This window comes from Ambystoma mexicanum, chromosome 5q (assembly GCF_040938575.1).
Source record: "Ambystoma mexicanum isolate Mex_15411 chromosome 5q, UKY_AmexF1_1, whole genome shotgun sequence".
NCBI lineage: Eukaryota > Metazoa > Chordata > Amphibia > Caudata > Ambystomatidae > Ambystoma > Ambystoma mexicanum.
In genome coordinates this window covers 941,599,757-941,622,084 of record NC_090933.1, presented here as the reverse complement: position 1 = coordinate 941,622,084, position 22,328 = coordinate 941,599,757, and the positions used below count along the sequence as shown (strand labels likewise).

The 22,328-nt window shown below is 49.9% G+C and overlaps 1 protein-coding gene across 9 annotated transcripts in view; it reads left to right on the top strand.

The window, feature by feature from the left end:
- UBR5 (ubiquitin protein ligase E3 component n-recognin 5) overlaps positions 1-22,328 on the top strand; it is a 2,447,509-nt gene that overhangs the window by 761,356 nt on the left and 1,663,825 nt on the right. For 8 of the 9 annotated variants that reach the window (XM_069621460.1, XM_069621458.1, XM_069621459.1 and 5 more), the window contains 2 exons: positions 3,344-3,554; positions 3,700-3,826. In XM_069621460.1, coding sequence (XP_069477561.1) covers positions 3,344-3,554; positions 3,700-3,826 — 338 coding nt within the window. The remainder of the gene's footprint in view (positions 1-3,343; positions 3,555-3,699; positions 3,827-22,328) is intronic. The other variant, XM_069621453.1, reaches the window with a different exon arrangement.

Below are 22,328 nucleotides of genomic sequence, written 5' to 3'. Positions count from 1 at the left end.
ATGGAACTATGGACTAAGAGTACATTCGTCACTACAGTGAGTAATTTAGAATTTCTCAGTTGAGACTTGTTGTGGTTGCTTTTGTAAAGTTGCTATCAGCTTATTTACCTCACAAGCCTAATCAGCTTGTGGCCCTGCTTTTGATTTCTTTTTTTCTTCAAAGACTTCTAAAACATTGTGCAAGACTTTTACCTACCTGCAAGAAGTGCTTCAGCTCACCTAGACTTTTGGCCAATTGACTTTGGCCTAGCCTTGCTCCCTGAATGACGGTTCTTATATCTGACATTGTTTGGTCTTACTTCCAGGAAGACGTTAACTAACTTTGCTTTGGGGGGTTTCAAAAGTACCTACCTGCTTCAGAATATTTGTGTGATCTTTTGTTTTGTTCAATAACCTTTTTCTTCGACATACTCTTAAGTCTGGTTCTAAATGCATGTAAATACCGGTGGGGGGGGGGGTGTCTGTACTCCTGCTCTGTATATGGCAGAGGAGAGGCACAGTGGACCCCAGCCAAGATTCTCTATTGTTGGTAGCAATGGACAAGCAATCGAGGCATAGCTTCTCAGGAGGTGATGCTTGCGGGTTCTTAAGTACAGTGCAGTCCCCAGGCACCCACAAAGGAATGTCCACACACTATTCATTAAAATACAGGGCCTTGTTGTAAAGCGCTTTATAAATCAATCAATCAAAATACAGCCTTTATATAATTAAGGTTCAATATTATATACACAATCACAATAACTCACTTTGTGCGCCGTTAATCTACAATTGCAAATATATACAGAGTTCTACTTGGTACCACAATGACTTTGATTCCTTTTAAAGTGCATTAAGTAGACGTAGTTTAAATGTCACCCAAACCAATAAATCCAGTGAACCAACGATAGACTTCGGAGGAAAACAGTTGGTGAGAACAGTTAGGCAGAACAGTACTTTAGCTACTAAGTCATATAAATCGTACAAGCCCAGTCCATATATTGTTCACAAGAGTCTTATTTCCTTCTAAATAGTTCTACAGCCCCCATGTACCTGGAATAGCGGAGCTCGATATCTGGTCGTCGACGGATCCTTCTTGAGCGGCTCCCTTTAAAGCAGGAGCCACGGATCGTCGAGATCCCACAAGGAAAATGGGGTGAACACTGTCTTAGCGGCAGCAGCTTTGGGTGTTGCGGTGCTTGTCGATGATTGGTCAAAAATGTCCTGCAAGCTGAGGTGTGCAGTGTACCTCGACGACGAGTGTTCGTTGCCGCAAAGAGTTAATGAAGCACTTTGGCCCAGCAAGGGCATCGAGTCGTCCGGCGTCTGTGGTCTTCGTGTGGCGGGAAACCCACCGGCGGATTCTCCTCGGTCATCGATGGCCTTGACTTTCTCCGGTAGGACGAAAGCGGTCAACGAGGATGAACAAGGCAGTCCTTGGATCAAAATGTTCTTGGACAAAGGGAGCTTTGCGGCTCCGGTGGTCGTCGACGGTGGACGGCTGTCCGGTGCTTCTCTTTGGGATTCTGCAGCGGTCCCTGTCTCTGGTCGGCAGCCTTTCGTGGGTCTGTCTACAAGGGAGCTTTGGCAAAGATCAGCTGGTTCACCATCGTCCCTCGTAGCTTGGGGAAGAGTTCTCCTGGCCAGGTCCTCTCTTGGATCAGTTCCTTGAAGGCACAGCAGCTTTCAGATTAGCGAAGGACAGCAGCAGCCGTTCTTCTTCTTCCAGTGGGCTTCAAAGTTAAGCATCAGCTTCAGCTTCAGCTTCTGAACGATTTCTAGCAGTGCGAGGCCCCCAGATCTACTGTTGATCTCCCATTCACTCTGCTGGGTCACACTCGGGCAACCGATCATTCAGAAGGGTATTCAGGCATAACACACAATGCATATTCCATTCACCCAGGTCCCACCCCATGGGCGGACCCACAACATAGTCATTGCGAAGGCTCCAGCCAGACCTGGCCTAGACCTCCCCACAACACCATATATGGAACTTCCACCAAACAGCCAGTCGGGGAAGGGACAGAGTCGGGGCTTCCCGGGACTTCAGGAAAAGTAAGTTAACAGGCGATAGAAAGCAAGAGGCCACAGTGGCCATCTTGTTTCCTATCAGGAATCCACTGATTCCAATGTCGGGGCCTGGGCATCCCAAAATGGGGGATACTCAGAGCACCTGTCAATTCAGCACGCAGCTGCCACCAGCCCATACCCTGCTCTGTGGGTCACACACAGGTGCCCAAAAACATACTAGGAGCACCGGGTCGTACTACCACACATGGGTGCCATATTGGTATCCCAAGGGTCTGTACAACAAACCAAATACAGGAGTCCCACATGACGACCTGTGCCAAAAACAAGTCCGAACATACATGATAAAGCCATAAAGGACAAGTATTCAGAAGCCCTGTCCCTCTGATGCATTTCCATCATCGCAATGCAAACAGTGGTAGATTCATGTCCAGTGTCCTAGTTACTAAAGTCAGCTGAGGGTGTAGGCAGTGTCTGTGTGCCATCCCAAAAGGGTTCCCAAAAGGTTACTTACTGATTTGGAAATATTAAGAGTGTGTATTTTGGAGTGTATTTGTGTTACTATTATATTGCCCTTCTGAAGAAGTCTCAAACTGACTGTTAAACTAATAATTGTTTAATCAAGAAACCTTGTGTGCACGTGTTTATTAGAATACTTGTCACTGTGAATCTCTCTGTAACTCCCCTACAGCTCACATTGACCCTTCTTGAGTTAAGCCTGGCTGCTCAACAGACTTTTACCAAAGGTTGGGGTCCTATTGCCAGGGGGTCAGAGTTGTTGTAGTGCACCCAAAGGGTACTGCATACAATCATGCCTAACAAATACCAAGACGAGTTATCCTCTTTAACTATAAAGAATTTGGTGATTCTTTTGGAATGATTTTGGTAGAGAGGAACCCAGTGAAGGGACTTGTTTTGTGGAAGTGTGAACACTATCCATTTGGAACCTTTGTTGGTGTTGCAATTTGTCTTTGGAACTTGTGCACTTTCAAGGCCAAAGACGACAATAGTAGCACTTTGGAATTACTTTTAGAATGTGAGGGCTAGGATATGACACTGGACCTCTTGCTTTGGACTGCTTGACACAGGACAGACCCTTAGTTTTTGGTTAAGGTAGGGAAATGCCTCCTAAAATGGGGATAGCGATGCATTCCCCAGCCATTTTATTATTTAAATAAAACTTTACAGCAACCACAATGAGTAGTCTGTGCATGCATCTCATTCCTGGATCTTCACAGTGGGTAGTGACCTGATGGCATACTAATTTTCAAATTCTCCTAACTGATAGAGATCTTATATTCCCTTAAAATTGACTTTTTCTTTATTTTTCTTAACACAGAAGCAAACATTAATGCAGCACATTCTTCGATGCGATTTTGAAGCCTGCAGACAGTATCTGATGAATTTTGAACAAGCGGTTGTGTTGGATCAGAATCCTCAAATGCTGCAATCATTTCTGGGCCACAGATGTGACGGAAACCGTAATATCCTACATGCTTGCGTATCTGTGTGTTTTCCAACTAGCAACAAAGAAACTAAAGAGGAAGAAGGTAAACTTCTAAACGGAGCATGTAAATAACTTCCTACTTATTAACACTTGGCATTGTACTGCCACAATGCATCATAATGCACCATTTCATTGTCATGTGACACTTTTGTGTGAGTAGGTACCAAATTTTTTTCTTCATGTTTCAGAAGCAGAGCGCTCTGAAAGGAACACATTTGCAGAAAGGTTATCTGCAGTTGAAGCTATTGCAAATGCAATCTCAGTAGTGTCGAGTAATGGGCCAGGAAATAGGACTGGATCATCAAGCAGTCGAAGGTATCCATAATTGCTTTGTCTCTTTAATTTTGTTTTGTGCTAGGTAAATTCTTCAGATTGAATGAGGCCCTGTGGGTGCGGGGGGATTTTAAGAGGCCACCCTGTTTATGGTTAAGAGGCAAGACACTGAGGTTACCCAAAACCCCATCAGGGTAGCGTGGAAGAGCAGTCAAGGCTTAGTCTTAGGAAAAGTGTGTGTGGTCTGAGTTTGTTTAATGGTAACAACCTGCTTAAACATGTACATGGTTCGCTTTGCTTGTATATAGTTGTCACTGGTTCCTAAAGTAAGCAGAATGTTGGTCACTTCTCATTGTTGGGTAAGATTTTCACAGAACTGGTAAACCTTCCTCACCTGGGTCAACCCCAGAATTTTTTGTTTTATTTGTGCAATATTCTTCCTTAATACCTTCGGTGAGTGGGAACCTTTTTCCACCCTCAGACTAACTTAATCTTTTTATGGGCGTAATTTATTTAACTCTCGATAGTGTCTTTTTAAAGTTATCCTCTTTAACAACTTATTGGCAATAAGTGCCTGTTGTTGCTGGGTTGCCCTAGGTGCTCCCCTTTTAACTATCTTTTGCTAACCTTGGGTGAACTACAGTTCCCAAGGGTAGAAAGGATCTTTGGATTCCTTTTACATTTTATTCTGTGCAGCAAGCACACCCCACCTTATGTGGAGTGCTAGGGAGATACAATGTTTCCCCTTTCACACTTAAACTGTAACAATTCTGTTAAAGGGACAAGCTTAACTTCAATGGCTGGTGGCAGTGATACTCTGTATTAATTTGGTGCACCTTTACTGCGGGCTGTGTTCACAGCTGCAGTAAAGGCACATAAGGGTGCTAATTGTACCAAAACTAGCCCCGTCGTCTTTTTCCGCCACCTTAATATTTCTTGTAGTTTCTTGTTCCTTTACCTGACATCCAGGGCGGGAAATTCCTTTGTGTGATTTTTATCTTCGGTGCGAGTCCCCTGGGCTCCCCGCCTAGGCTCCAGTCTGTCTGTGAGGGCAGGAAGTGAGGGAGGAGTCCAAAACTCCACAGCCCTTTGTCTTACGCCTTGCTTGAATGGGGACAAATCCCAGTGGTGGGCTGGCTGTCCTGATTGGACAACCAGACCGCCCCTTCTTGTAAAATGCGGGGAGAAAATGCAGAGGTTGTGCTGTAGTTCCTGATAAATACTGCAAACCTGGAAACTGAAGAATAGTGTACCACTGGAACCGAAGAGGATGATGGAGAAGCGGCTGAAACTATTTCCAGCGACCGGAGAGCCTGCTGTGTAACCAGGGCCTGCTGTAGTCCTTCCTTCCAATTGACCTGGGGACTCCGAAAACGACGACCCCGTCCCAGAGCCTGGTGAGACCCACTAGACTCAAGAAGACCTGCCTTTTGAGCCACCGCACGCGTTGCTGCGACCTTCCGTTGCTGCAATACGCTGGGCCCTCGAGCCATTGTGCTATGCACAAGTCTTCCGAATCTCACAAACTTTGGCATCCTGGTGGATCTCCAGAGACACAAATAGAGTCCGAAAAGTCCCCTCAACAGAGTGCTGGACCTTTAACGACGAGAATTCAACCACGATTTTCTGTCTTCTTCTGTGCTCCTTGAAAAGGCGCCAAATCCGCAGAGCGGCATTCAGCCTCGAGGGAATCCTTGCCTAGAGCCCTCTTCATTGATTCCTGCTGCAAAGTTCCTTCTGAGGTCTTTTATTCAGTCACCACGACAAGGAATCCACTAACCGGGTATTTGGCTACAGATCCTGAAGTCCTCCTGCTGCAGAATCTTCAATGCTGAGGTACTGTTTTGACTTGGGTATGTACTTACCTTAAGTCTGTTAGGATGTCTGTGTAGCTGTGGGGTGTTTTCCGGAATGGGGAGGCCTCTCATCCAGCGCACCCAGTCCCACTGCTAGAATCCTGGTAGGGTGTCTTCTGCAAAGCCCCTGGACCCTCTTCTATCTCAGAAGTAAAATAACTACCTGTTTGCCCAGTCTTCCTAAGGAACTCTGACTTTTGCTACTTAAGAACCTAGCCTGACACCGCCTATTGGACACTAGACCCTAGTCCGTTATTCTACCTGTCCCTTTATCAGTCACTTATATAGTTGGGAAAGATCGAACTTGGACTCCCTGTGAGATTAAAAAAAAGTATATTGGTTTTACTTAACTTTAGTTTGCTGTCTGCCATCCAAAAATAAGTTACCAGAGTTACTGCTTATCTCAATCTGTGTTTCACTGATCTCAAAACCATCTGTAATTGAATATTACATCCTTAGGGTTTACTCACCTATTATAACTGAGTGTTATCACAAAAGTATTTATAGGTTTTACCATACCTGGAATAACTGTTCCAAAATTCACAAAAAGTATATTGTCCAGTTGACTGATTATGTGATTTGTACTGAGTCACTGTACAACTGGTGGTTCTACTGCCCTTGCATTACTGAATGTAATTGTGAAAATAACCATTGTTTTCTTCTCCCCAAGAATAGGTGTGACCTATACTGAATGTGTATGAAAAGTTTTTGACTTCCCTAGAACTACTGTTCAGTTTTCTAAATAAGGTTTATACTTTGGTCTGTGTACCTTCAAGTATAGTGTTTTGTTTTTATAATTGTGATTTCATATAATGTTAGTACTTTTTTACCCGTAGATTTATCTGGGCCTGCCTGTATTTAAAGAAATCATTTATTTTTACATACGTAGTGTTTCAGTGTTTCTTTGGATCATTTGTATTACAATTTCATTTGTACTGATTCTACAGCCCTCTCTTGCTTTTAAGATAAGCTTGTCTGCTCTGTCTATGCTGCCATGTACTCGGGTGTTACAGCCTTATACTAAGAGTGGAGTCTTGTACTGCCTCAGTTGAATTTTTTGGATGAGGTTGGGTAGAACTTCAGAAAAGCTGTTCTAACACACAGGAATATGAAGGAAACATTTGCTTTTAAGAGTGAGGGAGGCCTCAGGGACAATTTTATTATGGCTAAAGTGTAAGAGAAAGGCTTTCTTTATTCTTCAATACTCTTACGTCCGTCCCCTTTCCACCACACTGCATTGGAGTCCCTTCCAAGGGACGGGAGACGGAACCTTTTTCACCAGAAAAAACCACCTTCCCCTTTAAATTTAGAGGTGTGCGGGGGTGCGGCCCTGGGAGCATGCGCTGCCCTGACTCCGCCCTCCGGTGCCGCACCTCAGTCCCCTTTTCTGCATCGACGGGAACAGGCCGAATTCACCAGCGCTCTTGGCTTTGGCCGTGTAATTCCAAGTGTGGATACTTTAGTCTTTTTTGTCTTTTTATCATTCACGTACTCAGTCCTCAGGTGTCCCGCTCCTCACCAGAGCATGTTGACTTCCACCGGGTTCAGCAGATGTGCATCCTGCAACAGGCTCTTCCCAACTTCAGACCCCCACGCCCTCTGCCTATGTTGCCTTGGCCCAGACCACTGTTGGCAAGCTTGTACAGAGTGTGGTTCGCTGTCATCGAAATCGCTGAAGAACAGATTAGCCAGGTGGAAGGAGCACTTCCAGAAGTCGCCTTTAGAGGACCTCAAGAACTTTGTGAAACACCGAGCCAGGCCTGCTATTGTCCATCACACCCCGCAAAGGAGACGCCTTCCCAAGGACTCTCCCGCGCGTGAGGGACCGTTCAGGTCCTTGTACCAGCACGTGCACCGAGGCTGCTGCAGCTACCGGCCTTCGGGCCAAGGGATCCTTGGATCCTCCTGGGCCTGGGGACAGTGTTGAGGGACCGGAAGATTCTTGTAATGGATTGTCATCAGAGGGGCTCTGCCCTTGTACCAGCAATATGGCCGAGGGGCTACGCCCTAGTACCGGCAATACGTTGGAGGGGGCACCTAAACGCAGCTTTACCGACCTCCCGGTCGAGGGTGTTGACCTAGGCCTCGTGATCCACTTGCGAGTGTCTTGGAGGAGGCTGGGCCCACTGAGCAAAATGTTGCAGGCACGTGACAGGCAGCTTTACAAGATGGCCGCTGCGCCAGACAGAGGCGCCCATCCAACGGCATTCCAGGAGTTCGGCGTAGAACGAGTGTCAAGGTGGGACTGGCCTTAATCAGGTAGGTGCTTTACAGCCTATCCTTATGCGCAGTGCAGCTTCCCACTGTGTCCATATGGGCAGGGTGTGCAGCGGCTCCAGCAGCTCCCGGCTACACAGTCAGTACCCCCTATACCTCTCTGGCCTTTAAAGAGGGTTCTTAGAGAGGTTTCTCGGGCTCATGACATCACCTCAGATGGTGGGGTGGGGGTTATCCTCAGGGACGTCATCATGGAGGTCCTCCCTACGATGCTAGCGGCACCACAAACGCCTCACCGACCGCTCCCGGCGCAGCCGCTGCCTCTGGCCCTCAGCTGATCCCTCAGGCTGTTCCGCACCTGCCTCTGCCTCCTCAGCCTCTGGCCACGGTCAATGTACCCCATCCTCCAGCTCCAGCTACTCCTCCACCTCCACAGGATCCTCCTGATCCACAGGATACGGATAAGGAGGAGGTTCCCGACATCCTCAGCCAGGGCCTTCCACGAACTTGCAGGGCTGACGGAGTACCTGGGCCTACCCCAACCTGAAGTTGAACAGCCGGCAGAGGGGGTTCTGGCTGAAGTCCTCACGCGACGCCCCTCTGCCAAAATAGGGATTCTGATGCTTTTTAATCTGCTTAGAATCACATGCTGTGCATATGGCCCAACATCCAGTGGTAACTGCGGAGTATTGGTCTTTCGGGGACTGAAAGGGAATGTCGGCATAGGCGTGTCTGTAACACTATCCCTATCGTGATGTGTAGTGTTCCCAAAAACTCTCACGCGCCGAGGTACCTCAGATAGTTTGTTTCCGCCCAGTTAACTGGCTGCCCTATAGTGGAGCTCTTACATAAGAGACATTGTTTGTTATAGCGACTTGTCGGTTATTCCCTGTTAAGTCACTTCGGTCACAAGAACAACTTTGACGAAGACTGCAGTGGATTTGTCTACCGTGGTGGATTTTGGCGCCTGAGATCCACCGGCCAGCGCTTCCATGTGGTCGGGCCCTCTGGCCGACCTTTACAGTAGGTAGAGTGGGGTCAGGGTGGCCATATTTTCGGTAAGTCTTTCCTCTTTACCCTGCTTTACCCTTTAGGTCTAGTCATCTTTCCCTTTTGCGATGGAAAGGACTCCTTTTAGGTTCTGCTCTAAGTGTAGGGTCAGATATCCTTGTATGGACGAGCACAGGACGTGCAACGCCTGTCTCCCTTTAGATCACGACGAAAAGCGGTGTGCGGCTTGTAAACTTCTTCGGCCTAAGACCCTTAAGGAGCGCTGTGTAAAGCAGTGGGCCATGTACGGTAAGTCGCGGGTGGAATCCCCTTCCTCCACCGCCACAGCCGCTGAAAGTGACTAGGGCACCTCCGATGACCAAACATCCATTGTGGATGTGATAGACCTTGAGGCAGACACTTCTAGGTCAGTCACGCCCGTCCCCGACCTTTTAAGTTCTGACTCTGGTCTCGCTTCAGGAACAACACCCGGCGACTGGGGCGTACAAGCGCATTTCACTAAGCACACAACCCCTACACCTATTTCGACGGGTATGTTGAAAAAGGTGAAAGCGCCAGCAGGGCCGTCGAAGATTTTGGCGGATTCCTCAGACCCAAAGCCTTCCTGGCATCCGCAGCAGCGTCTTGCGACTAAGCATTTGAAAACAAATAAGGGCGCTACCCCTAAGTCAGGTTTACACGTTGAAGCGCGGAAATCCGATGCTACGGCAGTCCTGAAGGCCGTGGTAGCCCCAAAAATCACAACGTGGCCTCAAGTCGAAAAACCGACCGCTAGGCCCTTTAACGCAGCGGAAGCTAACAAACCTTCTGATTGACCATCGGAGCCACTCTCACGCCGATTCTGCGATAATGGAAGACCGCACCGAGAGAATTACTTAGGCAGTTCAGCTTATTCCTGTTCCGCCGAAAAGCATGGGGCAGGCCGCCGACAAATCTTTGGATACGCCATGGAGCCCCGCTTCTCACAATACCTAATGAGGACAGTCAAGAGCCTCTTTCCAACACCCTGAGAGACCATTTTTGGCGCTGTAGGGCGGAAGACAACGTTTTTCCACCCGTAGGCCCTTCTGGGTCCTCTAAATGGACAAGGGAGAATTTTAAAGGGTGTATGGACCGTCTTGAAAGAATTGTTTTTCTGAACATCCTTCCCCGAAAAGGTCTTGTGGAGAGTCTAATCTTCAATCTACTTAACATTTCCAAGAAGATCCGCCTTCTGTCCCCGTCCAGCAGGAAGACATCGTCCATACAGACACTTATCGGGACATTTACGATGAAGAGGAAGAACCTTCCTTCCTACAGAATTACGAAGAGGAACAGGCAGATGCCACGGTCAATTGGGAAGAAACCCAGCAAGGGAGAACGGACCCATGGACGCTTCCCCCATCAATATCAGGACACTGATGTATTGTGCCTGGATTCTCCTCCGTCCACCCCGGCTCGCCAGGCCTCACCTGTAGACAACCAGATGGCCTTCAATTCCATGTTAAAGAAGGCAGCTGAGCATTTTCAAATCTCTACTCAAGAGGCAGTGCCTGAGCAGGACTTTGTAGAGGATGTTCTTAAGGAGAAACCTCCATCTAGCCAGGCCATTCCACTCCTCAAATCCATCAAAAGAAGATTGGCTCCCTCCCTGGTATCACCAGCTCCAACCTGGGCAGTGAACCCAAGAGTTGAAAAGTTATTTCGGCCAGCTCGTTCGGACCGACAATACATTAAAGGACCCGCCACCTCCGATTCTCCGGTAGTGACTACCACCCGGAGAAGGGCAGGCCTTGCCACGGGGAGGCACCTCTGGATAGGGAATCCAAGAGGCTGTATGCATTAGGCAAGCGAGTCACCTCGGCTGCCGCATATACCACACGTATAGCAAATAATACTACGCTGCTGGCGAGTTATGATGACGCTCAGTGGAACCTACTTCATGAAGGTCTCCAGGAGGTCCCAGAAGCCGTCAAGTCCAAGCTTCTCTCTATTGTGGCTGAAGGAAGGCAGGTGAACCAGAATGTTATAAAGAAAACTCCGGACACGGCTGAAACAGCAGGCAGGTCTCTGGCCCAAGGGAACCTACTCAAAAGGCACACTTGGCTGCGCACCTTAGGGTTTAAGCCCGAAGCACAGGCCTTGCTCATCAATAAACCAATTGAAGAAGCTAACCTCTTCGGAAAGGCAGTCGAGGCCTTAGAAATAGCCAAAAAGAGCATGATACTCTAAAGTCTCTGCAACAAATCACGCGAAGACCCCCCCGAACCTCCCTGTCCAGAGAGGAAGTAACTCTCGGCGGTCCTTTCGAGGGCAGTCAAGTCAGAACTATGGCATGGGGAATTTCAATACCCGACAAACATCAGGAATCCCTGCATGCTACCCTCCAAGGGGTCAGTGACGCGGCAAAGCCAGAGGTAGAGGCCCCAATCCTAGAGGAGCCGCAGCCTCCGGTCGGAAATGACCATCGGATCCAGGTCCCCTCCTATGTCAAACCGGTCAGGGGGGCGCTTAACATCTTTCCTCACGGCATGGGGAGGGTATAACTTGAGATCAGTGGGTCATAAAGACGGTCGCCCACGGGTACCCGACCTCCACAATTCAGACCACCACGCTCACGGCGCCTTTCACCGGACCATCTGGAGATCCTGAATCAAGAGGTGGAAGTGCTGCTGGGAAAGGACGCCATAGATGCCGTCCCTATTCTTCAGGTAAACTAGGGTACTTATTCAGTGTACTTCCTTGTACCCAAAAAGGACCTCGCCATGTGCTCTGTTTTAGACCTGCGTCCAGTGAACAAGTTCATAAAACCGCACAAGTTTTGCATGGTAACGCTACAGGAGGTGATCCCACTGTTGAAACAGGGGGACTACATGGCAACATTGGACATGAAAGATGCATACTTACATATTTCAATGTTGCCAGCGCTCAGAAAATATCTAAGGTTCATGATGGAGGACAGGCATTACCAATTCATGGTACTCCCCTTTGGTATCGCCTCGGCGATGAGGGTGTTTACGAAGGTCCTGGCAGTAGCTGCAGCACACCTGCGCAGGTTATCCATCCCGGTTTACTCTTACCTCGACGACTGCCTCATAACAGGGTACTCGTACAACACATGTTTTTTAAACACCCAAAAAAACAGACCTTCTCTTCAGTCTGGGGTTATCCATCAACGAGAAGAAATCCAGTCTAGTCCCCATTCAAACAAAACAATTTCTGGGAGCTCTAATCCGGACAAAAGACGGCATAGTCTTCCCCTCCAACGAGAGGGTTCAGAACATGCTTTTCCAGATCATTCAATATGTAGCCAGTTGGGAGGTGATGGTGCGCAAAGCCATGCGCTTGCTAGGAATGATGGTGTCGTGCATATACTTGGGTCCCCATGCGCGGCTGCGCATGCATCCCATGCAAGAGTGGCTCAACAGCCAGTGGTGTTGTCATGGTGTATGCTCCTAAAACCCCAAAACTGGTGTGCCCATCCCAGACTTTGGCTTCCTTGGGGACTTCCCAGGCCCCAGCTAGGCACACCTGGACTCAGTCCTGGCGCCAGGCTCATGGTAGGTGCTAAATACATGGGCATATACTTGGCTCTGAGAGGCTGAGCCATTCAGTACAGGTTGTGGCTTGGGACTACTTTACCTGGAGACAGGACACGGTTAAGGGGGACTATTTTGCTGTGACTATTTAAACACTACCCAGCAAACTGAACACGCCCGTCCCGAGTCTTCCTTCCATCGGCACCTGAGAAAAGAGAAGAGCAGGAGTTAGAAAAGCATTGAAGGCCTTGCCTGCCGAACATCCTCATCTCGCCTTCTGCTTACCCATGGACCGCTGCATCTATAGAAGAGCAGAACTGAAGGTACCCTCCCGGGTAGCTACTCACCTGAAAGCGGCCACTTCTAGAAACTCCATCGAGCAGTTCTTCATCATTCCAGCATCGCGCCGAAACTCAACCCGTCGAGCGGCTCTTTCATCATCTTCCTGGAACTGCGCCGCACCTGCCGAACAGACAAAGCAGGTTAGTCTCATACCGCAAGGAAAGCTAAATACTGCAAACAATTAGCGCGCCCCGCACAGCGCTATACTTACCAGCTGGAATCCTGCTCATCATCGTCAGGAGATTCAGCCATCATCTGAAACCCGGTTAAAGCTGCACCTGAAAGACAAGAATGAACATTAGATATTTCGAGCAAAGACTTAATACAGCTATTTCAAGGAGTTATTGGAATAGAGACTTACCTGCTTACGCCGGCCTTTCAACTTCGGCAATCTCCATGGGATCAGTGAAGTAACTAGATCCTGGAAAGACTGTGAAACCGCACCCCTGCCAGAGTGTGCAAGCCGGAGAGCTCGCCCATTAAAAGACAAGGTGAGCCAGAGGAAGAGAAGGGAAAATCGGAAGGAGGGGAAAACCAGCTCCATTCAATTGGCTAAAATCTTGTTTCGACTTGCAGACTAACATCTCCTGATGGAAGAACGAAGGGAAGACGCGAGCTAGCACCCTCCGTTAAGCAGAGCAACACCAGTGCAGACCTCATCCTTCGAACACGAGCACGCCCCTGTGGAGACCAGGTGAGCGTGACAGGTGTCAGGCCAACGGACAATGGGAAGATCTGGTAGTTGTCTTGCCAGCCCTCGTTCTCTCTGCAGTGGTGGTCAAGAGAGAACCTCTTGAAGGGGAGGACCTTCACCACCCCTGCAGTGGAAGCCACTCTCATGAAAGACGCATCCCTCACGGGGTGGGGGGCTCACCTGCTTCAGCAGACAGCACATGGAGTGTGGTGCCCTCATGTAGTGTTCATCCATATAAATTTACTGGAGCTATTAGCAGTGTTCAAGGCATTAAAAGCCTTTCAGATGCAACTACAAGGGAAGACAGTGCTGATTCTAACAGATAGCACTACAGCCATGTATTACCTGAACAAACCGGGGGGAACTCACTCTCCAGGGCTATCCAAGCTGTCCCAAAACTTTTGGATATTGTCTCTCAGACACAAGATGTTTCTGTTGTCCCAACATGTTCCAGGGGAACTGAATCTTCTGGCAGACGTGCTCAGCAGAGATTTTCCTCTGCCCAAAGAATACGAATGGCGTCTGCACAAAGACATTGTGTCCAACTTCTTCGCAGAATGGGGCTTCCCAGAGATCGACCTGTTCACAACTCAGGAGAATGCCCAATGCTAAGACTACACCACCAGGTACCCCCAGAAACTCCAAGGGGAACGGTCTCTGGATAACATGGTCAAGGACATTTGTCTATGCTTCGCCCCCGACTCCCCTTCTCAACAAGATAGTGCACAAGTTGCACCAGGAACCAGTTACCATGATACTGGTGGCACCCATGTAGGCCCGCCAACCCTGGGTCGCTCATCTGATGGAAATGTCCCTCTCCCCGCCAGTAAAACTACCCTGCCCATACAACATGTTGTCTCAGGATAGGGGGAGACCATCCACCCATGCCTACAAACTCTGCATTTAGCAGCCTGGCTCCTGAGGTCATAGTTTGGACACCTAGAGCTCCCTCAGAGGTGCATGGATATACTCAGGGAAGCTAGAAAACCTAACACACGTTATTGCTATGCCAGCACATTTTTGTCATGTGGTGTAATTCCAAGGGCGTCAATCCCGTAAATTGCTCACCCACACACATTGTGCTGTACCTTACCCATCTGTTACACTGGGTTGGTCTTCAATTCCCTAAAGGTTCATCTGGCTGCGCTCTCAGCCTACACCACATCCCAACAAAAGGTGTTGTGGTGGAAGATATGGTGATCAAGGCCTTTATGGAAGGGGTTAAGAGGATTTATCCTCCCATTTCTCAACCAGCTTCTGGGTGGTACCTAAATGTGGTTTTGACCAGAGCTCCCTTTGTACCAATGCATAAAGCAAGTCTAAAAGACCTGACCTATAAAACGGCCTTCCCTAGTGGCGATCACTTCTATTAGAAGGGTTAGCGTAGTACAGGCTCTTTCTGTTCTAGACCCCTTTGTTACAGTCCACAGGGATAAGGTAGTTCTGCACACTCACCCCAGATTTGCGCCTGAATTCATCTCGAAGTTCCATGTGAACCAATCGATTGAACTACCTACTTATTCTAGAATCCCACTAGCATGGGTGAAAGAAACCTACACACACTAGATGTGTGCAGGGCAGACATGTTCTATATGGAAAGAACTAAACCACTGAGGAAAAGAAACACATTTTTCGTTTCAGTGGCTGCTGGCAGAGAAGGGGATCCTGTCTCTCAGCTATCTCAAGGTGGATTGTCAAATGCATCACACTGTTTCTCTCTTGCTAAGAGAGAACTGCCCTTCAAGCCTAGAGCACATTCTGCTCGAGGCACTGGGGGGTCCATAGCATTCATTGCAAATGTTCCTCTTGAGTCCATTTGCAAAGCGGCAACCTAGATTTCTGTAAACACCTTTACAAAACACTATTGCTTAGACACTCATTCTAGGTCTGATTCTCAGTTGAGACCAGCAGTACTAAGACATCTCTTCTCTACTGTTCCTTCTCACAACCCACCTCCATCTCCGGGTACTGCTCTCTAGTCTATGCACAGCGTGTGATTCTAAGCAGATTAACAAGCATCAGAAGACATGCATTACTTACCGTAATAGCATTTCTGATGATTGTATCTGCTTAGATTCACATCCCCTCTCTGGGTGGAAGGAACATGGACATCTTACTACTTCTCTCTTCGTGTACTCAATCCCAATAGCCTTGGGCTCCCTCATGGCAGAAAAAATACAATCGGAGGGACCTCGGCGCCTGAGGGATTTTGGGTGCACTACACGTCACGATAGGGATAATGTTACAGACACGCCTATGAAGACGTCCCCTTCCGGTCCCCGAAAGACAAGATGCAATACTCCGCGGTTACCACTGGATGTCGGACCATATGCATCCCTTCAAAGTATTTCCCTTATTCTTGGAGTATGAATGTTCTCAGTGGCAGAAGGGGGACACTAGGATCTAGTGACCAACAGGCTGTGTCAGGATAGGTTCTTAAGTAGCAAAAGTCAGTTCCTTAGGATGACTGGGCAAACAGGTGAGTACTTTACTTCTGAGTTAGACAACAGTCCAGGGGCTTCGCAGTAGACACCCTAGCAGGATTCTAGCAGTGGGGCTGAGTGTACTGGATGAGAGAACTCCCCATCACAGAAAACACACCACAGCTACACTGAAATCCCAAGAGACGTAAGGTAAGGACATACCCAAGCCAACACAGTACCTCAGCATTGAAGATGATTTTGCAGCAGGTGGATTTCAGCGTCTGCAGCGAAATATCTGGTCAGTGGATTCCTTGTCGTGGTGACTGAAAACAAGACCTCAGAAGGAACTTTGCAGCAGGGATTGTTAGACAAAATTTTATGCAGTACCCTTTGGGTGCACTACAACAACCCTGACCTCCTGGCAATAGGAACCCAACCTTTGGTATAGGTCTGTACTACATGATGGCATTTATATATCACTAGTCATTCTTTGCAGATTCTGAGGTTGCAGAAAGGATAGGTTCAAGGAAGGAAAAGGGTTAAACAGGTTCTCGGGGCATGTGAGTATACTTGAATGAATGAATTTTTAAATTTCTTACACGCAACAAACACCCAGAGATATCTTGGCGCTGGAGAGTGAGGTAGGCATCCAATATGAAAGATCATTAAAGAAAAACAAAACTGGTTAGAAAATAAATTTCGAGGGGATTGGGTCCTCCGACGTATTCCATAACTGACAGGTAATGTCCACAGCTGTGCTGCTTCGGAAAATCTTTGGCGTCTGTGTCCTGCGTCGAGGACGTCGATGCGCCGTCCCCGAGGACCTCCTCCGACGTCACCCGATGTGATAAGTAGGACGCACGACGCCCATAGCCTCAGTTATAGTTCCGTTTTTTCCGCAAACGTGTTCGCTTCGTGAATCTCGGTACGCCTCGACTCGTTGAAGTTTGCTGTTTTCAATTCTCGGTTCGTTTAACCTGTTTTGTTGTGAAGACCTGTTTGTGGCGATGTCTTCTTCGCCTTCAACCCCGTGTCCGGGCTTCAAGAAATGTGGGGACAGTGGGTCCAAGATGTCGGTCACGGACTCGCACAACGCCTGCCTCTGGTGCCTCGGGGAGGCCCACGATACGTACGACTGTGTTGACTGCCAGTCGCTCACGGCGAAGGCCTTGCAGGAACGCAAGAAGAAGCTGTTGGTAGGCTGGGTGTCTAAGCCCCGGAAGTCGAGGTCTGCAGGGCTTTCGATGGATGACTCGAGGGGCGACTCTCCGCATCATTGTCGAAGTCCAGTGGGTCTCCTTCCAGGAGTCAGTCTCGCCACTCCTCCGCCTCTTCGAGGCATTCCCGGAAGCGCCGGCATAGGTCGCCTTTCCCGTCCTCTTCCAAGGACACCGCCCGTCGGCGGGTCGCTTATCCTTCCATGCAAGCGACACCGGAGGAATGGGCTTCCTTCGGGAAGCAGATGCTAGCGATTCTTGAATCGCAGGGCACTGGTCCGTCCGCGCCTCCGAGTGGGGTCGGTCGGCACCAGTCGAGACACCGCTCGTACGCCTTTGGGCTCGGGTGGTCGGTACAGCTCGCGGTTGTGGTCCCGCTCGGACAAGGGTAGTCGTTTTCGTCATGCCCGTTCCAGGTCCCGGTCCTCGACGCGCTCGAGACCTCGTGATCCTGTGCCGTCTTCGACAAGGTCGTCGACGATTTCTCACGAGGCTCCGCCTCCGAGGGGGTCGTCGGTGCCTAGGTTGTCGAGAGACACGCTCGGAGCTCCGGCTTCGAGGCCTGTGTCGACGCTGCTGATGCTGGCGGCGCTGCAGCTGACGTCAATGCCGATTCGCTCGACGTCGACGCCTTTTCTGTCGACGCTGGCGCCGATTCGTTTGGCGCCATCGATGCCTTTCGAGGCGGTGGTGTCGGAGGGGCCCCGTGGCACGGGGTTTGTCTCTAGAAAGGCTCTGGTTAAGGTCAGGCACTGCTTTGGTCCCCAGAGGTTCCTCTCCCCGCCTGGAATGCATTTCAGAGGGTGATGAAGGCTCTGATGGCGGCCTGGTTCCGGTTACGGTTCCAGATGAACTTATCTCGGGCCATAGCCAGTTTAATGACCTGCGGCAGTCGCTGCATGATGCCAGTGGACTGGACACCTCTCCGGAGGTGGAGTTTTGTAGGCCGGAGCCTGGCACTCATGCCGATTCTTTATATCGGCGCCTTATGTCTCGGGTTACCGAGTACTTGGGTTGGTCAGCTCCCCCAGGGGAGTTCGTTCAGGATGATCTCATGGACATCCTTGATATCGGTCCACCCACTGACCCGGTTTTGCCTTTTCATATGGCTCTGCAGAAAAGGGTGGCGGCAGCTTGGACTGCTCCGGAGAGTCTCCCGGCAGTGGGCAAGTCTTTGTCGCGAAAATACTGTCCAGCCAGTAATGACCCCTGCTAATTGTCTAGGCACCCCACTCCGGAGAGTTTGGTGGTGCAGGCGGCTACGGCCCCGGCAAAGCAGGCGTCTTATCCTACCATCCCTCCGGATAGGGACGACAAACGTTTTGACGGTTGGGCGAAGAAAGTGTTTTCTTCGGGGGGTATGGCGCTTCAGACGGCCAACTCCATATGTGCCTTGTCTCGTTTCACACACTCTCTGTGGAGCTGTGTTGCATTAGCGGCTGAACATATTCCCGAAGGAGACGAACAGGATGGTTTCCTTGCTATGGTTCAGGATGGCAAGGATGCCATGTGTGAGGCAGTTCAGTCAGGTTTGGACTTGGCGGATTGTGTCAGCCGGTCCATGGCGGCGAGCACCGTAATGTGCAGGTTTGCGTGGTTGCGGAAGTCTGGGTTTGCTCCTGATGTGCAGTCCCGGCTCCTCAACATGCCCTTTGACGGTGAACACCTTTTTGGCAGCAAGGCTGACGAGAGCCTTGAGAGGTTGCAGACCTCCAAAGCTGCAGCGAAGTCGTTGGGCGCTGCAGTTCGCCAACCTCTGCCTTTTTGTCCTAGGGGACAGCAATGGAGGGGAGGTTCCTTTCGCTATTACTCGTCCTTCAGTAAAGCGAGGGGAGCTAGCAGTCAAAAAGGCCATCGTAAGAGTGCCAGAGGTGGAAATAAAGGTACTCGAGGTGCCAAGGCCGCTCAGGCAGTTGCCTCTTTGCCCTCGGGCAATGCCGTTACCACTCAGTCATGAGGCCAGGTCCCATGGTTCGCCGGTTGGGGGAAGGCTGGCGCAGCATCTTGTAGAGTGGCAAGCCATTACTTCGGATGTGTGGGTTCTGGAGATCATAACCCACGGCTACTGTCTTCCTTTTCGGCAGAGGCCTCACGACAATCCACCAGGGAGCCTCTCTTTGAAGAGTCCGGATCTGCTCCTTGCGCAGGAAATTCAAGCCCTGCTGGAGAAAGGCGCCATAGAACTGGTGCCTGTAGCGGAGAGGAACAAGGAATGGTATTCCCCTTATTTTTTTGATATCGAAGAAAGACGGGGGATTGAGACCCATCATGGACTTGCGCGGTTTGAAGAAACTCCTCAGGAAGGACAAGTTCAAGATGGTGACTCTTTCTCAAGTCCTCCAGGCCCTTCAACTTCAGCACTGGTCGGTGTCTCTCGACCTCAAGGATGCTTACTTCCATGTGCTGATGCATCCCAAGCACAAGAAGTACCTGAGATTCGCGGTTGGCGACTCGCACTTTCAGTTTCGGGTCCTGCCATTCGGACTGACCTCCGCCCCGAGGGTTTTCACCAAGCTCATGGTGGTGGTGGTAGCGCATCTCCGGAAAGGGGGGGATTCACGTCTACCCTACCTGGACGATGGGTTGATCAGGGGGAGCAAGTCCTGGATCATCTGTCCGTCACCTGCCACTCCCTTCACAAGCTGGGCTTCTCCCTCAATTTAAAGAAGTCCCATTTGACACCATCGCAGCGTCTCCAGTACATCGGAGCAGTGCTCGACACGTCCCTGGGGCAATGTTTTCCTCCTCAGGTGAGGGCTCTTCACATTCAGCAGATGGTGCACAAGTTTCGTTTTGCCCAGGATCTCCCAGCGTTCGAGTTCTTGAGACTGCTCGGCCTCATGGCATCCTGCATTCTTCTTGTGCCAGAGGCTCGTCTGCGAATGAGATCTTTGCAGTGGGCACTCAAGCTCCAGTGGTCTCAGTCCTCCGGCAGGCTGTCGGAGCTCTGTTCAGGTGCCGCCCTCGGTAGCCCGGGACCTTCTGTGGTGGGCCGTCGAGGGCAATCTGATGAAGGGGGCCCCATTTTGGCTGCCCTGGCCGGAGGTGACAATCGTGACGGACGCATCCCTCACGGGATGGGGAGCTCATGCCAACGAGTTGAGTCAGCAGTCGTTGGTCTCTCTCGGAGTCCAGACTCCATATCAATCTATTGGAGCTGAGGGCCGTCAGGCTAGCCCTGAAGGCTTTTCTGCCGACTGTGTGCGGAAAGAGTGTCCTGATTCTAACGGACAACGCGGTGGCCATGCACTAACTCAACAAAAAGGTGTGTGGGGGGGGGGGGGCAGGGTCACTTCCGCTGTGCAGGGAGGCGATGCAGCTCGAATTCTGGGCCATCCAGCAGGAAGTTTTGATCTCGGCTGTTCATCTGGCCGGAGACGACAACGTGACGGCAGACACTCTGAGCAGGCAGAGCTCGATCTCTCACGAGTGGGAGCTGGCTCAGGAGATTCTCCTGGAGATCTTCGCCCTTTGGGGGACCCCTCAAGTGGATCTCTTTGCCTACAGTGTCAACCGGAAGTGCGAAAGGTTTTGCTCGCGGGAATTTCCTCCAAAAGGAGCCTTAGGAGACGCATCCGTGGTGGAGTGGTCATTCCCACTGCTATACGCGTTTCCTCCAGTACCCGTCATCCCGCAAGTGCTGTGGAGGTTACGGAGGTTCGGTTCCCAGATGATCCTCATTGCTCCGGCGTGGGCCCGAAGGACGTGGTACCCGGACCTTCTAGACTTGTCCATCTGCCCTCCACGTCGTCTTCCCTACCGAGACGATCTGCTCTCACGGGAGGGGGGTCGGGTTCTCCATCCAGAGTTCAGATCCCTCAATCTTCACGCTTGGCTTCTGAAAGGTTGAGGTATAAGGATTGGGTCTTCCCTGAAGACGTGATGGAGGTGTTGCTCTCGGCCAGGGGCCGGCAACTAAGTCTCTGTACCGTTGCTGTTGGAGAAAGTTCTGCGACTGGTGCAGAGTTCAGAATGTGGATCCTTTTTGAATGTGACATTCCCATGGTTCTGTCTTTTTTGCTTTCTTTGGCCCACAGGGGCTTGCAAGTGGGGACCATTAAAGGTTACCTGGCGGCGCTGTCTATATTTAAGCGCTCATCTGAAGAGTGTTCCTATTTTAAAATTACTTTAATTTCGCAGTTTTTGAAAGGGCTCACTAATGTGTGCCCTCCGTCACCTTTTCTGGTGCCAGGTTGGGATTTGAACCTTATTCTTAAGTTTGTTATGGGTGCTCCGTTTGAGCCATTACATTCTTGCCCCTTGAGGCTGTTAACTCTGAAAACTGTGTTTTTGGTTGCGGTTACTTCCGCTCGCAGAGTGAGTGAGTTACACGCACTTTCAGTTAAGCCACCCTTCACTGTGTTTCATAAGGACAGGGTTGTCCTTAGAGTTCCTCCTTCTTTTCTTCTGAAGGTGGTTTCGGAATTTCATTTGAGACAGAAGGTTGTTCTTCCGGCGTTTTATCCTCCTCCACATCCTGGTAAGGAAGAGGAGAGGCTCCATAGGCTTCATCCTAGGAGAGCGTTGAGCTTTTATATTTCGCGCATGTCCCGAGTCCGAGTGGACAATCAACTTTTCATTGGTAACGCTGGAAAGCGTTTGGGACAAGCTGTGACGAAACAGACTGTCTCGTTGGATTATTTTAGCTATCTCCGAGTGTTAACGCTTGGCGGGTAAGGATCCTCCGGCTGGCTTGCAGGCCCATTCTACCAGGGGAGTGGCTGCGTCTACTGCTCTGCAGACGGGAGTTCCTATTCGTCACATCTGTGATGCAGCCACCTGGGTTTCAGTACATACTTTTGTACGTCACTACTCCCTCGATTCCAGCAGAGGGCAAGATCTGGCCTTTGGCAAGGCAGTTCTCTATTCCGCAATTTGATTGGTCATGCTAAATTTGTATTCTAAATTCTTTCCTACCTCCTTGCTTGGTACTGCTTTGGGAGTCTGCATTAGATATGGAATACGTCGGGGGACCCAAAACCCTCGAAGAACAAGTTACTTTCTTACCTGGTAACGTTCTTTCGATGGGATGGTCCGACGACGTATTGCATATCGCTCCCTCCCTGTCTTCCCCGCTGCAGAATTTCTTTTGCGATTGCAGCTTGCGTTCCGCAAGGCCTTGTGTGTCTGACTGGCAGAAAACTGGTGGCACACGTTCTGGGAAAAAACTATAACTGAGGCTATGGGCGTCGTGCGTCCTACTTATCACATCGGGTGACGTCGGTCATCCGAGGAGGTCCTCTGGGACGGCGCATCAACGTCATCG